Source organism: Pygocentrus nattereri, chromosome 9, assembly GCF_015220715.1.
Source record: "Pygocentrus nattereri isolate fPygNat1 chromosome 9, fPygNat1.pri, whole genome shotgun sequence".
NCBI classification, from domain to species: domain Eukaryota; kingdom Metazoa; phylum Chordata; class Actinopteri; order Characiformes; family Serrasalmidae; genus Pygocentrus; species Pygocentrus nattereri.
Window position 1 is genome coordinate 20,599,223 of NC_051219.1, and position 17,931 is coordinate 20,617,153.

Here is a 17,931-nt window from a genome sequence, read left to right on the forward strand (position 1 = left end):
ACAGTGAGGGCCATGTTGAGCAAAAATGCCAGATGAAACAGCAACAGCAAGCTCGCTGTAAGGAATGAAACAACTGACGGCCTGAGCTTGATCTTTAGTGGCTAGACAGTAAAGAAAAAAAGCTGACTGGGAGTGAGGGAATTGGTCTTGACCCACCCAGCCCTGTGTTAAATGCTGATGAAATGGACAGACATGAAGACCTAAGTGTCTTTGACAAAAGCCAAATTGGTATGGTGAGGAGACTGGGTCAGAACATCTCACATACCATCTGGTCCAAACCAACAGAAAGGTTACTGTGACATGTCACAATACTTTTTAATGATGGTTATAGAAGGAATGTGTCACAACAAACATTGGATCATACTCTGCTGTGTATAAGACTGTGTAGCTGCAGATTGGCCATAGTGACTATGCCAACCTCTACCCACCATTGAAAGCACCCACAATGGGCATTACAGCAGCAGAGATAGGCTTTGGAGCAACAGAAGAAGGTCATCTAGTCCAATGATTCCCATTTTCTTTTACATCACATGAATGGCTGGGTATGTATGCTCTGTTCACCTGGGAAGGTGATGGCACCATGGTATACTGTGGGAAGAAGACAAGTGGATGTTTGCCACGTGCCACCTACCTAAACAATGCAGACAAGGTACACCACTTCATGGCACAGGTATTCCCCATTGGCAGTGGTCTGTTTCAGTAGGCAAATGCTGTCTACCCCACTGTACACATGGTTTGAGGAACATGACTTCTATGCTCTGTCACTGCAGTGTTAATGATCATAGACATTTATATTGTAAAAACACCAAAAATTATTTTTTCTAATTGTGATTAATTGTCGTTATTAATTGTCCATTGCCCTCAAAGGTACGGAGGCTAAACTCAGAAAAAAGGTTGTGAGTTGTGCTATTTGGGAAGCTGACCTCTGTGCATCCCAAACCGGCTACTAGCACTCTAAATAGTGTGTAAAAATAGCACATATACCATTATAAGTGCACTCATTAGTGTAGTGTGTGAAGTACATAAATACATGTGGTTTGGGGCGTGGCGATTTAAGACAGTGACCCTGTTCACTTTCCAAATAACGTTTAACCTACAGTTTTAAACACTGCACCGTCATCTTAATGTCGAGGCTGCCAGTGTGTTTAAATTCAGCGAACACAGGCCAGCGCTTCCGAACACGTTTCTGATCTCCGCGAGCGTTCGGCTTCACTCGCTAAAGGTTTAAGGAGGTGGTTCTTCATGAACATACAGGGTAGCTGGACAAAGGGTTACCGTTTAAATGAAAATCGTTAAATGCAAAATCGTTAAATTGTTTTTATTTGTAGAGAAGTTTGCCACAAACATTTGCCACTTCCCCTTCGCTCCATCAGAGCGCAACTTCTGTGCAGCGGGCACCCTCAATGTTCTCCGAGACTAAATAAAGGTTGATTGATTGATTGATTTATCTACTCTCAGAGGAGCACGGGAGAGATACTGACTTTCCTCCATTTCAATAGAGCTGTGACTGTAGGACTTAGTTGCAGCAAGGTATAGACAGCCAGCAGAATGCACACAAAGACCGAACTGTTTAAGTGTAACATTTAAATTTAGATAGATTTTTTTTTATTTACTTGATTAAACGAAAACTTACTTAGTTTTGTTATTTTATTGCTGCTGCTTTGCATGTCCTTGGTTATACATTTTGACAGGAAAAACTTTGGATTTTTTTTTTATCTTTTGTATTAACAGGAAAGTTCTTTAAAAGCGTGAATTCTTGAATAGTATTCATCTTTATTGTCTTTATTATTAGTTAGCAAATGCATAAAATAAACTCAAGATAAATTTAAAAGCTAATAGCTACATACAAGTTATTTGGTAATGTAGTGATTCATAATCCGAATAATCTATTATTCGTTCCAGTAATCGATAGATTAATTGAATATCAAATTATTTGTTTGTTGCAGCCCTAGGTGTGTGTGTGTGTGTGTGTGTGTGTGGGTGTGAGAGAGAGAGAGAGAGAGAGAGAGAGAGAGAGAGAGAGAGAGAGAGACCCTTTGCTGTAAGGCCTGTGGTGTTACATCAGAGATATTACCCTAGACTGCTTTGATCGTTTAGTCTGATCAATAGTTAGCATGTCTGGGGACCTGCCGTTGTTATTCCAGTCTACTTGAGAAAAACAAACAGCTGTTTCCACTGCACTCACAAAAGGAATGTGGTAAAGGCATAAAACATTGAGACTTAAAAGGCTGAAAATCTGTTCTGGAGAGTGACTGGAGAATGAAATGTAGTCTGAATGTTTCGCAATGTTTTTTCTTCTAATGTTCTTGAAATCAGTTAATCTGTTACTGTTGCTTAAGAATGTGAAGCTGTGAAACAGATTGCAGATTCAAATGTGAGAAATATGCATTTCTGACGTACTCCAGTGAATTCTTTTCTCTTTTTTTGTTTTTCAGCCTCTCTCCCTCTCTTTCTCTCTCTCTCTCTCTCTCTCTCTCTCTCTCTCTCTCTCTCTGTGTATACAACCCCTGGCAAAAATTATGGAATCACCACTCTTGGAGGAAAATCTTTCAATTGTTTAATTTTGTAGAAAAAAGTTAATCACAGAGACATGCCACAAAACAACAAACACAGAAAACAATAAAAAAAAGAATGAAATATAATTGTTGTAGTCACTCACAATTGTGTTTGTAGATCAAGTAGAGGAAAAAAATATGGAATCACTGAATTCTGAGCAAAATATTATGGAATCGCTCTGTAATTTGCAGTTCTAAAACAAACACCTGCATCAGATTAAATCTGCTAATTAGTCTTCAGTTAAAAAAAGAGTGCTCACACCTTGGAGAGCTGTTGCACAAAGTGGATTGGCATGAATCATGGCTCCAACACGAGATTTGTCAGTAGAAACAAAGGAGAGAATTATAAAACTTCTTCAAGAAGGTAAATCCTCACGGAATGTTGCAAAAGATGTTGGTTCTTCCCAGTCAGCTGTGTCTAAAATCTGGACCGAGTACAAACAAGATGGGAAGGTTGTAAAAGGGAAGCATACAGGTAGACCAAGGAAAACATCAGCACATCAAGATAGAAAACTTAAAGCACTATGTCCTGAAAACAGAAAATGCACAGCAAAACAAATGAGAAACAAGTGGGTGGAAACGGGAGTCAATGTCTGTGATCAAACTGTAAGAATCTGCCTAAAAGAAATGGGATTTACATCCAGAAAAGCCAAATGAAAGCCATCATTAACACGTAAACAGAAAAGAGCAAGGTTACACTGGGCTAAAGTAAACCAATCATGGACTGTGGATGACTGGATGAAAGTAATCTTCAGTGATGAATTGCGAATCTTCATTGGGCAAGGTCATGATGCTGGAACTTTTGTTTGGTGCCAGTGCAATAAAATTTATAAAGATTTCTGCCTGAAGAAAACATGTACATTTCCATAGTCATTGATGATCTGGGGCTGCATGTCAGGTAAAGGCACGGGGGAGATGACAGTCATTACATCTTCAATAAATGCCAAAGTCTACATTGAAATTTTGGACACTTTTCTTATTCCATCAGCTGAAAGGATGTTTGGTGGTGATGACTTCATTTTTCAAGAAGATAATGCATCTCGCCATAGGGCAAAGGGCATGAACACTTTCCCTCAAGAAAGACATATAATGTCAATGGCATGGCCTGCAAATAGTCCAGATCTCAATCCAGTTGAAAATCTCTGGTGGGAATTGAAGAAAATGGTCAATGATAAGGCTCCAACCTGCAAAGCTGATCTGGCAACAGCAATAACAGACAGCTGGAGACGGATTGATGAAGAATACTGTTTGTCGTTAGTTAAGTCCATGCCTCAGAGAATTCAAGCTGTTATAAAAGCCAGAGGTGGTGCAACAAAGTACTAATGGTGCAGTGTTTTTCTCTTGATTCCATAATATTTTTCTCAGAATTTAGTGATTGATTAGATTTCTTTCCTCTACTTGATCTAAAAACTTTTTTTTAATACCAGAAGGTTGGAATTTTGAAAAAAAAAAGGTTTGTGGCATGTCTGTGATTAACTTTTTTCTACAAAATAAACAGTTGAGAGATTTTCCTCCAAGAGAGGTGATTCCATAATTTTTCCACATACATATATGCATCCTGTACTGTGAGTAAAGCAGGGTGAGCAGAAAACCTTATCTTGCACTGGCAGTGTATTTGAATGTAAGCCTTTGAATATTTGGCACAGACAGGGTGACGAAAGCAGAGGGATGGGCCTGTTCCTATTGGCTTATTGGCTTTCTCACTGCATGCTGAGGCCACTAAAGGAGAAGTTTACTGGGTTTCCAAGCAGAAGCTACAGGCTACAATACATGTTGTATTTTTAAATAAAAGCTGTATGTTGTGGCACAGCTTTGCAAAATCTTGAGATAATTAAAGTGTTTGTTTATCTAGTTCTTTTGTTGTTGTTTTTCTAGGGGCTCTAGATTGCATTTGCACTTTGTTCCCCTATGCACCAGTTGCTTTAGATGGTCATTAAATTATTTAATCAAACCAAATCTTCAGTAAGTAATGGATCCAAATAATTTTGTTTGTTTGCTTAACTGTAGAGCCTTGTTGTCCACCTGGGTAAGATGGCCAGTGTAGCTTAAATTATATTTTTGTGACATTGTACTGTTTGATACTTGGGTACAAATACTTTGGAAACATTTTAAGAACTTGGTGTGCTTCTGTTTTATAGTAAAACACATCCTTTTGCAAGTGAATAAAGAAACCGGACAATTTCTTTATGCTATGTATGCAGATAATTTTGATTAAGTACAGAACATAAAATAGATCAAATTTGCTAACAGTTTTTTGTTTTTTACAAGTATATATGTGTATAAATCGTTGCTGTCCAATGAAAAACAAGTATCTCCAAAATATTAACTTTAGATACACTCTTACCTTTCAATGTATGTCAATGTAAAGAGATTTTGTTCCATGTGATTTTAGAGCATTTCTATATGTCCATTAATCATGAGAATTTCACGCAATATAAAGGACAACTGGTGTGTTGAAATGATGTAAAAAACTAAACATCAACAAAAATGAAGATGGTTTTGATTGAACAGTGACGATATGCATTTTGTCTGTTTAGTTACTGCTACAGGAAATTTATTTATATATATATTATGCTCTTATAATCAAAAATGCACCTTTTTGCAATGTTTTTTCCATTCTGCTGGTCATCACCTTGACATCATTTCATCTCAGATTTTAATGAGTAACTGTCTTCCTGGTCTTTTTTTAATATATTTTAAACTCACCTTCCTCTCTCCATGCCCTCTACTTTAAGATGGAAAGTGACAGCATAGACAAAGAAAATAAGACAAAAGGGTATTTGACAGAATATTATGGGCAAAATTTGATTAATTTTAAATGATTGCTGAATGTTAGTTGTTGTGTTCCTATATCTCTTCTGTATTTCTTGAGGAAATACAAGCCCTCTGAAATTTGATTGAATAAATACTTGTTGCAATATATAGTAATGGTTGCCATTTTGAAAACTTTTGATTAGCAAATCCTGTCTGTCTGTATATCTCTACAGATGTCTCTCCTGTGTGAATGGATCCTTCCCCTGCCACTGGTGCAAATATCGCCACATATGTACCCATAATGTCAATGATTGCTCCTTCCATGAGGGCCGAGTAAACATATCAGAGGTGAGACACAACATGCTAAACACATACATAAATCAAAACATCTTCTATTTTACATTCTTTTTAAAAATTAGCCCCCAGCTTGATACAGCTTTACATGTTCTTTGCTTTTTGTCAAGCAGCTTTATGACGAGTCATCTCAGATTCTTTTCTAACAGGACTGAATAAGTTATAAACATGCTGATACTTTGATGTTGCTGAAAGCCACTTGTTCTGGGTCATATAAAAAATAATGTTTTCCATTTTGTCCATATCTGTCTTTAAAAAAAAATTACCTACATTTAAACGTATGCCTTTGGAATTAAATGTTTTTAAAATTAGGAATATAAATTTAAACTTTTGACTGGTAGACAGGGAGGAGAATGTCTAGGTTTTACAGGGGGAACATTTTTTTTTTGCATAAACAATTCCTAAAATAACTGTTTATTGTGCGTTTTCATGCTTAGTAGTAGAGGTCGTAAGGGTGGATGACTTCAAATATCTTGGGTCAACCATCCAGAGTAATGGACAGTGTAGAAAAGAGATAAAGAAGAGGGTGCAAGCAGGATGGAGTGGGTGGAGACAGGTGTCAGGGCTGATGTGTGACAGAAGGATAGCAGCAAGAGTGAAAGGGAAGGTTTACAAGACAGTAGTGCGTCCTGCTATGATTTATGGTTTGGAGACCGTGGCTCTGTCTAAAAGACAGGAGGCTGAGCTGGAGATGGCGGAGATGAAGATGCTGAGATTTTCGTTGGGAGTGACAAGGCTGGACAAGATTAGAAATGAGCAGATCAGAGGGACAGTGAAGGTGGAGCAGTTTGGTGATAAATTGTTAGGTTGAGATGGTTTGGACATGTGTTGAGGAGGAATAGTGGATATATTGGTCAAAGAATGTTGGAGATGGAGCTGCTGGGTAGAAGGAGAATAGGTAGACCTCAGAGAAGGTTTATGGATGTAGTGAAGGTGGACATGGAGATGGTTGGTGTAAAAGTAGAGGAGGCAGATGATCCGCTGTGGCGACCCCTAAAGGGAGCAGCCGAAAGAAGAAGAAGAAGATGCTTTTATCCACCTTTAACCACTGAATGTTTAAATCTACGACATTTCAACGGCTGAAAGCTGGACTGTTTTCCTTAACTTTACCTTACATCAAATGTCTCAGAGCTTAACTGAAAGAATGTCAAAGTTCTCAAATTCTGCATGTTGCCAACAACAGTACTTTTCACTGATTTTTGTAAATAAATATACAGTAGGTCTCTATTCAGCCAAGGCATTTTCATTACAGACCTATATAATCATTAATGCTTTGATTAAAAGTAAAGATTTCCCTATACAAAAAAATAGTTTATTTGTAAATATCCCATTATTTTCCTTTAATGCAGAAGACATCATTTATTTGGAGTGCAGAAATATTTACAATCCTATTTCCAAAAAAGTTGGGACGCTGTGCAAAATGTAAAAAAAAAAAATGGAATGATTTGCAAATCATTTAAACCCTATGTTCAATAAAAATATTAGAAAAGCAACAAAGTTGAAACAAAATTTTGTTTTTGAAAGTTGTATACCCATTTTGAATTTGATGTGAAAAACACTTTCCAAAAAAAGTTGGGATGTGGGGATGTTTACAACGATGTTTCATCACCTCATCTATTAATAACACTGTAAGTGTTTGGGAACTGAGGAAAGTAATTGCTGTAGTTTTGAATCTGAAATGTTTTTTCCATTCTTGGTGAACATAGGATTTTAGCAGCTCAACATTTTGGGGTCTCCTTTGTTGTATTTTCCATTTTATAATGTGCCAAATGTTTTCAGTGGTGACAGGTCTAGACTGCAGGTAGGCCAGTTTAGAACCCAGACTCTTAATACAGAGCTATGCTGTTATAATACATGCAGTATGTGGTTTGACATTGTCTTGCCGAAATAAGCAAGGCCTTCCCTGAAAAAGACATCGTCTGGATGGCAGGATATGTTGCCAAAACACGTATATATAATTCAGCATTAATGCCTCCTTCGCAAATGTACCAGTCACTCATGCCACATGCACTAATACACAGCTATACCATCATGAATACTGGCATTTGAACTGTGCACTGATAACAAGCTGGGTGGTCTTTAGCCCAGAGGACACAGTGTCCATGATTTCCAAAAAGAAATTCAGATAATGATTAATTGGACAACAGGACACTTCTTCACTTCACCTCAGTCCATTTTAAATGAGCTTAGGCACAGAGAAGCCCATACATGCTTTCTTCTTTGCATTTAAGAGTTTGAATTAGTATTTGTGGATGCAGCTCTGAACTGTATTCACAGACAGTGGTTTTCAGAAGTGTTCCTGAACCCATGCAGAGATTTTCATTATAGAATCATGAGGGCCCAAAAATCATGGCCAGGAAATACTGGTTTTTGGCCTTGTCCTTTAGGTACAGAGATTTCTAAAGGTTCTAAAGATTCTTTTATTGTTTTTGTGTACTGTAGATGATGAAAAGCAAAAGTTCTTTGCTATTTAATGTTGAGAAATGGTCTTGCAATTGTTGCACTATTTGAACTGGGTCTTTCACTGAGTGGCAAATCCCTCCTCATCTTCACTTCTGAAAGACTCAGCCTCTCTGGGATGCTCAGCTCATACATGTTGCCAATTAACCACCAGGAGTTTTTTAAGCATTACACAACTTTATCAGCCCTTTGTTGTCCCTGTCCCAACTTTTTTGGAACATGTTGCTAGCATCAAATTCAAAATGGCCATATATTTTTCACAAAACAATAACATTTCTCAGTTTCAACATTTGATATATTGTCTTTGAAGCATTTTAAATTAAACATAGGATTTGCACATCATTGCATTTTGTTTTTATTTACAATTTTCAAAGCATATTTTTTGGAAATGGGGTTTTATTAAAATGGAATAAAATCTGCTTGAATGTTGAAAAACATCATTGAATGTAAAGAGGTATAGGTATCTTCTAAAATTTAAACTAACACCACAACGAAAAAAAATCGTTTAAAAGTAAATACTACTTCTGTTGAAACTAATGTGAACTAGTATTTTAACACAGAGAAATCCAAACAAGCTTTCTAACAAGGTGACGACTTCAAAGCAAATCATCAAATGTTTGTCAAAACAACCAATATTGCAACACGGTGTACTGGTACTGATGTGTCATTAACATGGAGACTGGGTGAGTGCACCCTGCTGCAGCACTTCCATTGACCTTCCATTGCTGAATGGGCTTTGAAATTAAGGTTTGTTCAACAGACACTTCATGCACACACTTTAGAACAGAGTAAAACAACTATAAGTGGTTTCCCTGTAAAAATACTAGGTTTTTAAGATCTGTGCTGGATCACCTTTATTTCTTGGCTTTTACTCCGGAAATTCTAGCCCATTTCCACGCCTGCTGGTAGTGTACTTTTATTTGCATTCCTACATGCATGGGCATTTTATGCCTACACACACTTGTAAACAAACACATACACACACAAAACAACCCACTGTGCAGATTACCTGCATATCTGTTGCATGCATAAACATTTCATGCCCCCCCACAAAGTCAAATTCAAATCGCATTTTATACCTTCCTGTTGTTGTGCCACTATGTTTGTTTAATTTCAGCAGCTGTTGTGAGGAGAGCCGGCTGAATTTATGCACTCATAAACAGCTCTGACTGAATGACTATGCAAATTGTATAATGTTCTACATTTCCAAATGCTACATTTGCATAAAAACGAATCAATCTCAGCTCTGCTTCTGTCTCAGACTAGTGCTGTAATGGCAAGCAGTGCTTATGTACAGGGCCTTATGATGACAGCCATACCCAATCCCTGGGAAAAAAAAACTCCTTCACAACAAATATCGTCATGAACAAACACTTTTTGTTCTTGGGCACATTCATAATTCCTAACCCACTAATAGATACACTACAATTACACACACACACACACACACACACACACACACACACACACACACACACACACACTGTATACTGTCACATATAAGCAATGTCACAGAAGTGAAAAACAACTCATCCCTGTGAGTGGCTGTGAATGCAACATATACACATGTTAGCAATTAACCAGATGCATTTATCTTTCTCCGCTCCCCAGGACCATTCCTCTCCCTGGGCTTTACATTTTGTTGTATTTATGATGTTAATTGGTCACAAGGTATCCTAGCTCAATCCAATTACAGAGTGCTCTTTTATCTCGTGTAGTGCAGTTCACATGGTTTCTGAGCAACTCATTAAGAAAATAACATTGATCAAGGCTTCCTGTGTGTTATCTGGGCAGAAGGCATGGGCTGATATAAAAAAGTGAATGTTTGGGTATAATGCTAAATTTGTAGAATTTTCATAAGAAAATGAGAACATCAGTACTTGAGACTGGGTATCTGGTATTGTGTTCAAGTTTAGGCACTGTAATAAGCAATAGTTGGGATGAGATTCCACAGTGTCTTGCCATCACTCCCAATCTTTCCGTCAATCTTACCCTTATTCCATCACACTTTTTATCTATCTCAGTTCCATTCCATTAAAGCAAGTGGGTCTTCTACTTATCATGTGAAACATCCAAATTATTTCTCTGCTACATTTTATACACTATACAAGTCATCCAAGGAAAATTTTGATCATTGATACAATTCTGAAGATCTGTACCATAAAACATCTTACATGCCTTATGTAAACACAAAATACAGTATAAACTCATCAGTCACTGTAAATATTAAGTTAGATTTGCAAATCAAATGTATGTAAATCAGCATTTGCCTGACAGTGAATAAACAAGGGAACACATTAAACCTGACCAGGCAGAAAATTGCTTGGCTAAACTGCACTTGAGAAGTCCACGAGGAGAAATAAACAAACACACAAGCAAGCAGCTAACAAATTTGTTCCACTATCCTGATCAGTGTTAGGCTATGGTTGCCGTTCCAGACAGTACTTGGCAAGGAGTTTACTAAGTCACCCTTGAACAGTGGTGATTCTCCTCTGAGCTTGCTAATAGTCCGCTCTTTAATGAGCTATTTTCTGGTGTATAAGGAGTGGACAAGTACAACTCCAGTTCCAAAAAAAATTGTGACACTGTTTAAAATCTAAATAAATGTAAATAAAAACATAACAGAGTAACACAAATCAGATGTTGGAAGTGAAATATTTTAGCATGTCATGAAAACTCTTAACTCATTTAGAACCTGATGGCAGCAACACATTCAGAAACATTCGTTTTTTTAAAGGTACAATTTTAAAGGCAGAGTAACAGGTTATATATTAGGTTGCATGTCAAGCAGCCTAGGCAGAAAAGAGGAATGATCATCAATACTTTAAATTGTGAGATATCTAAGCAACATCAGGCAAACTCCAACTTCCAGAGAGGCCAAGTAGTGACAGCTTGCTTAAGTACAGATGCATCAGTCACGAAAAGTTATTTAATTTTTAAAATGATATGGATATAATATAAATTAAAAATATTAAAAATATGAAAATGTATACTAAAAAATGTTTCAGACTATAAAACAATTAAGAAACAGTATATGCATGTATTAAGAACTCATTGATGGAACATTTCAGGACCACAAAATAATGTCTTCATAAATTAGTATGGAACTGAATAATACGCACCTTTGTGACCCAGTGTGAGCAAATCCTGTATCAGGATCTTCACATGTATGATCTAATTGGACATCTTTACATTTGTCCAAAGCATTTGGTAGACTTTTAAAGGCTGTTATACATTGTGGTTATGCATTGTGATCCACTGTGGTGACCCCTAAAGGGAGCAGCCGAAAGAAGAAGAAGAAGATACATTGTGGTTAATGCATGGCTGTATTACAGCCAAGGCATAATATGCTGTATTGGTGTGAGCAATGTTCCTTCATGAAGTTCTGTGTGCACAATTATTAGGCAAGTCTTTTTTGAGGATTATTTTTATTAATGACCAACTACAGTGCTCTCGGTTAATCAAAAATGTTAATAAACCTCAAACATGAATGTTTAAGAAACTAAAAGTGAAGTTTTGTTTTTCTTATGAGAATATCTACATGTGCACATTTATTGGGCAACTATAATGGTGCAGAATTATTACGCAGCTAAATGAAAAACACACATTTTCCCATCTCACTTTTTTATTTTCATCTGTTCCAGTGAGAATTATAAACAACAAAAAAGCTTTCCAATGAACATTTCTGAGAAATAAAAAAAAAATAGTGACCATTATAGCCACCCTTCTTTTCAATAACAGTGATAAGCCTTCCATTCATGGAGTTAGTCAGTTTCTTGATCTGTTGACGATCAACTTTTTGTGCAGCAGCAACCGCAGCCTCCCAGACACTGTTCAGAGTGGTGTACTGTTTTCCTTCACTGTAAATCTCCCGTTTAAGAATTGCCCACATGTTCTCAGTTGGGTTCAGGTCAGGTGAGGGAGGGCGCCATGTCATAAGTTTTTCATCTTTAATGCCTTTACTGGCTAGCCATGCAGAGGAGTACTTGGATGCATGTGGTGGAGCATTGTCCTGCATAAACATCATTGTCTTTCTGAAAGATGCAGATTCTTCCTGTACCACTGCTTAAAGAAAGTGTCTTCTAAAAACTGGCAGTAGGCTTGGGAGTTGATTTTGAGCCCATCTTCAACCCGAAAAGGTCCAACCAGCTCATCTTTAATAATACCAGCCCATACCAGTACCCCACCTCCACCTTGCTGGCGTCTGGCTCGAAGTGGAGTTCTGTGCCCGTTACTGATCCAGCCACGGGCCCATCCATCTGGTCCGTCAAGTGTCACTCTCATTTAATCAGTCCATAAAACCTTTGAAAAATCTGTCTTCAGATATTACTTGGACTAGTCTACAGGCTTCAGCTTATGTGTCTTGTTCAGTGGTGGTCGGGTTTCAGCCTTCCTTACCTTGGCCATGTCTCTGAACATCTTGTACTTCTTGGTACTCCAGGTAGGTTGCAGTTCTGGAATATGACAGAAATGGAAGATAATGGGTTCCTGGTAGCTTCACACTTGATTCTTCTCAAATCCTTGGCAGTTAATTTGCATCTTTTTTCTCAGCACGTTTCTTGTGACCCTGTTGACTATTTGCAACAAAACAATTGATGGTTCTGTGATCACACCCCAATATCTTAGCAATTTCAAGAGTTCTGCATCCCTCTGAGAGACTTTTTGTAATTTTGAACTTTTCAAAGTCACTTCAATCTCTTTTTTGGCCCATTTTGCCTAAAGAAAAAAGATGCCTAATAATTATGCACACTTTGATATAGGGTGTTGACCTCCTTAGGCCACACCCTCCCTCATTACACAGTTACACATTTCCTGCTATGCTTAAATCCATTAAGCATTCAAGTTTATCCAGCTTGGAGTTAGAAAATATGCCTAAAAATCATATGTTCAAAATACTCACTTGCCTAATAATTGTGCACACAGTGTATACGCTGCTAAACAAAGTCCCAAATGCAACTCACCTGATCTAAATATCACTGAACCTTTTTTGGCAAGTTGAGCATGAATTACAACCCCATTTTCAAAAAGTTTGGGATGATGTGCAGAATGGAAATAAAACTAGGATGTAATGTTATGCAATTCATGTGAACCATGTTTTTAAAGAAAATTCTAAAAACACATCAAATGTTGAAACTGAGAATTTTTTTTTTGAAAAATATATGGCCATTTTGAATTTGATGCCAACAACACGTTAAAAAAAGTTGGAGCGGTGCCATGTTTACCACTGTGTTTCATTACCTCTTCCTTTAATAGCACTCTGTAAGCATTTGGGAACTGAGGAGTCACTGCTGTAGTTTTAAAAGTGAAATGTTTTCCCATTCTTGTTTCATACAGAATTTCAGCTGCTCAACAGTTCATGGTCTCCTTTGTCATATTTTTCATTTCATAATGCACCAGACGTTTTCTGTGATGACAGGTTGGACTACAGGTGGGCCAGTTTAGCTCCCAGACTCTTTTAATACAGAGCAATGCTGCTGTAATACACGCAGAATGTCGTTTGACAATGTCTTGCTGAAATGAGCAAGGCCTTCCCTGAAATTATGTCATCTGGATGGCAGCAAATGTTGCCAAAACATGTATATATCATTCAGCATTAATGGTGCCTTCACAAATGTGCAAGTCACCCATGCGATGTGCACTAATGCACCCCTATACCATGAACTGCTTTTGAACTGTGCACTGATAACAAGCTGAGTGGTCTTTAGACAGAGGACACAGTGTCCATGATTTCCAAAAAAAAATCAAATGTGGATTTGTCGTACCACAGGACACTTTTAAACTTCCCCTCAGTCCATTTTAAATGAGCCCGGACACAGAGAAGGTGGCAACATTTCTGAATCCTGTTTATATGTGGTTTTCAGAAGTGTTCACCTTTGTATTACACCTTGATCCCTCAGTGCAGCGGAGATTTGCTTTTGTGAATATAAGCCTCTACACATATGACTTGTATGGAGCTTTTCAGGCTTGCTGTAAATACTCTCTTTCAAAGACCTTGTGAGAGTCCTGTTAAGCCTAGTTGATACAGTTACGTTTTACCACTCTTTACTATGAAATACTTAATTGTTCACAGTTTTATAAAAGTTGGCTGACCATGTTTGAGCTCTTGTGCATTTAGCTGTCCACATCTTCAGTCTGTCATGTCAGCACAATGTCAAGCAGAACATTTCTTTGTGTCCAAAATAAATCTCCCTAGGTTGGCTACCTGTCTTAGTCTTAGTCAGGGATCAGCATCAGGTGGCTCCAGAGCCGCAATGTGCCTATTTTACTGCCGTGTTGCTTCTCCACAGCAGAATTAGATTTTTAGAAGAAAATAAAATAATTGTCCTTTGCATTAAAATAAACCTCTGCTGATTATTCTAAAACGGTTTTAACAATAAACAGGCTTAAACGCTCTAGCTATATAAAATACAACTGCTAATTTACCAATTTTTAACCATAGATATACAACCCCAATTCCAATGAAGTTGGGACATTGTGTAAAACATAAATAAAAACAGAATACGATGATTTGCAAATCCTTTTCAACCTATATTCAATTGAATACACTACAAAGACAAGATATTTAATGTTCGATTGGATAAACTTTATCGTTTTTTGCAAATATTCACTCATTTTGAATTTGATGCCTGCAACATGTTCCAAAGAAGTTGGGACAGGGGCGTGTTTACCACTGTGTTACATCACCTTTCCTTTTAACAACACTCAATAAGCGTTTGGGAACTGAGGACACTAATTGTTAAGCTTTGTAGGTGGAATTCTTTCCTATTCTTGCTTGATGTACAACTTCAGTTTCTCAACAATCCTGGGTCTCCGTTGTCGCATTTTGCGCTTCATAATGTCCCACACATTTTCAGTGGGAGACAGGTCTGGACTGCAGGCAGGCCAGTCTAGTACCCGCACTCTTTTACTACAAAGCCATGCTGTTGTAACGTGCAGAATGTGGCTTGGCATTGTTTTGCTGCAATAAGCAGGGACGTCCCTGAAAAAGACATTGCTTGGATGGCAGCATATGTTGCTCCAAAACCTGAATGTACCTTTCAGCATTAATGGTGCCTTCACAGATGTGCAAGTTACCCATGCCATGGGCACTAACACACCCCCATACCATCAGAGATGCTGGCTTTTGAACTTTGCACTGATAACAATCCAGACAGTCCTTTTCCTCTTTGGCCCGGAGGACACGACGTCCATGATTTCCAAAAACTATTTGAAATGTGGACTCGTCAGACCACAGGACACTTTTCCACTTTGTGCCTGTCCATCTCAGATGAGCTCAGGCCCAGAGAAGCCGGCTCCTCGCTCACATTCTCTGGCCATTTCGTGTGATCAGAGTAAGTGGAAGTTTGTGAATGCAGGGTTGATTTGTGTCTCTAAAAATCTCCAGTGAAACCACAGATTGTTTGACTAAACTGCAAGGGTGGCATTTTAAAGGCTCCACAATAACATTCCCATGCCTATTTAATATTGCAATACACTGAATACTGGCACAGGTCTAGAAAAGGAGAAACAAAACAGAGGCAGAGGTGTAAAAAGAAAAAGAAAACAAGCAAGAACTAAAGATGTGAAAAGAGGGGAGAGAAAGACAGAGGGAAGGAGAAAGAGAGGGGTACAGGAGAATACATCTTAAAACCAGATAAGTTGGCTCTAGTTCAGAGGAGAGACAGAAATGATTACTTTTATGCATACAGTATTTGCTCTGCAGCAAAAAGCATGGTATAATGTCAAGCAGCCTTATTTCAGTTGTTGCCAAAATTCAGCTAGGAATCTCACAGAATTTCTAAACCATAAAACAAAAACTATGAGTTATAAAGCCATAATGCAAATGAAAACAAATCAACATTTTAACAAGTCTCTGTGTTTTGTGCATTATCCAACAATGTTAAAAAAACAACGATCAAAATGGCATTGAACCAACAGAGAACCCTGGAGTGAGGAGAGAACCCCATTGACGAGGTGAGCTTAATACTCCCAGCACCACCTCACAAGGCTGCGATATGCCAGCTGTCTGTACCAACTGTAAATAACTCAAATTAATCTAAGCTTGGTTTGTAATAAAGATGTTGGACCGATTAAGTGAGGATTCTTGTAAGTCTCCATAAAGCTGCCTGTGTTGCATCCGATTCACGTTTTCCTTCACAACTCAAAGCCTTGGGTGCATGCACTCACTGAACAGAAATCAATAGCAAGCTACACTGGAACTACGGAAAGTGAAACGGATCAGGAAAGGTTAATGTTAAATGGGCATTATTACCAACTATGTCAACCTTTTATCCGTACAGCCTTTCTCGAACTTTTTCCCCCTTTTTGTAGTTCCAGCCTTGCTTGCTGTTGATTTATGTTCAGTGAGTGTGTGTGCCTGAGATTTCGACTTTTGAAGGGGAACATGTGGGAACGGAATCGGATATAACACAGGTAAGTGTCATGAACAGCTTGCAGAATGTAATGATTTAGGGCCATTGCAGCAAACTCTTGTTGACCGTTGATGCAGTCTGCAACCTTGATGTCAAACTGAATGGAACTTAGACAGTGTTTAAAAAAAAAATCCACTCTCTTCATTCATACTTCATTGCGTCTGAGAAGTCAGAACTCTTGTTATATCGAATATGGACCCGCTGAACAGATTAGAAGCTAGCAGTCACGGTTTTAGGTATCTACCAATCAGGCACTTCTGCTGCTCGCTGCTAATCGTTTTCTGATACCACATTAACTCTTCAACGGCTTGAGTCAGTGGCTCATATCGTTAAGGCTCAAGGCTAGCTCTAAAAACACAGCAGCCCAGCCCACCCAGTTTCTCTCGCAGCCCCACCTCTAAACCTGAACATCACTGCAGGGCCCCTCCCAGCATGCCCCTTCCATTTTTCAAGATTTTTCAAAATTGAGCCAGCGGTGGTGTTGGCTGAAAATAGTGGGGTGCAGTCACTCTTTAAGGTGGAATGGGAAAACTCCAAGAAGAAGCTGGCGATTAGGAAGCCAACTTTAGCTTTGTCCTTCATACTGCATTTTGGGGGTTTATTTTATTTTGTGTATTAAGATTAGAAGTGATTCACACATTGATGGATTTGTTGATGTTTGTGAGATTGTTTATACTGGAGATAATGCTAATCTTGGTTTTTAACATCAGGTGCAGACTGAATACTTTTCTGCTGGTCTGGATGGCTAATTAGCACAATCAGATATTGAAAAATATATATATATCGATATATCTTAATCTATGTCTGAGGATTATAATGAAACTTTGGTAAAAATCGGTTGAGTAATAAGGAAGACAATGCGGCAACTAGGTATGTATATCTATGCCTTCAACCCTGGATGCTGGTGCGTAGACTGCTAGGCACATTAGCAACACAGAAAACAATCTCACCTAACTAGTAACTAATGTAATGGCAAAGAGAAATCTAAGGCCATCACCGATAATTTGGAGACAAATGGGCATATTTGCTGTTTACAAACAGGCAGCTGGTTTCCTGATATGTTTAATCTGTCAAACACTAGAAAGTCAAGAAGCTGAGTTCAGCCTCTCATATGCCAGTTTTCTTGTTCAAATCTTCCTGTTCCACCTGAAATGGTGCAGCAGTTATGGGACCTAAGACACCATGTAAAGTGGAACAGGAAAATTCCAAAAAGAAGCTGCGAATGGGAAGCTGACTTCAATTTTGTAAAAAGTCAAATCTTTTAAGGAATGGTTTCCTGCAGAGGATATGGGGAAAAGTGGTTATAGCTGAGCTAAAGCTTAAAGCAGAGCAAAGTAAGTCTGTGTTTACGTTTATATATTTTTAGCACATACAGAGATATCTTTACAGCCAGGGTG

At 38.1% G+C, this 17,931-nt stretch overlaps 1 protein-coding gene across 2 annotated transcripts in view; it reads left to right on the forward strand.

The window, feature by feature from the left end:
* The window catches only part of plxna1a (plexin A1a), a 307,799-nt gene that overhangs the window by 168,456 nt on the left and 121,412 nt on the right, over nucleotides 1-17,931 (forward strand). For both annotated transcript variants that reach the window (XR_005130765.1, XM_037541618.1), the window contains exon 9: nucleotides 5,543-5,657. Coding sequence is in view for 1 of the 2 variants with exons in the window: in XM_037541618.1 (XP_037397515.1) it covers nucleotides 5,543-5,657 (115 nt within the window). In the remaining variant the exon portion in view is untranslated. The remainder of the gene's footprint in view (nucleotides 1-5,542; nucleotides 5,658-17,931) is intronic.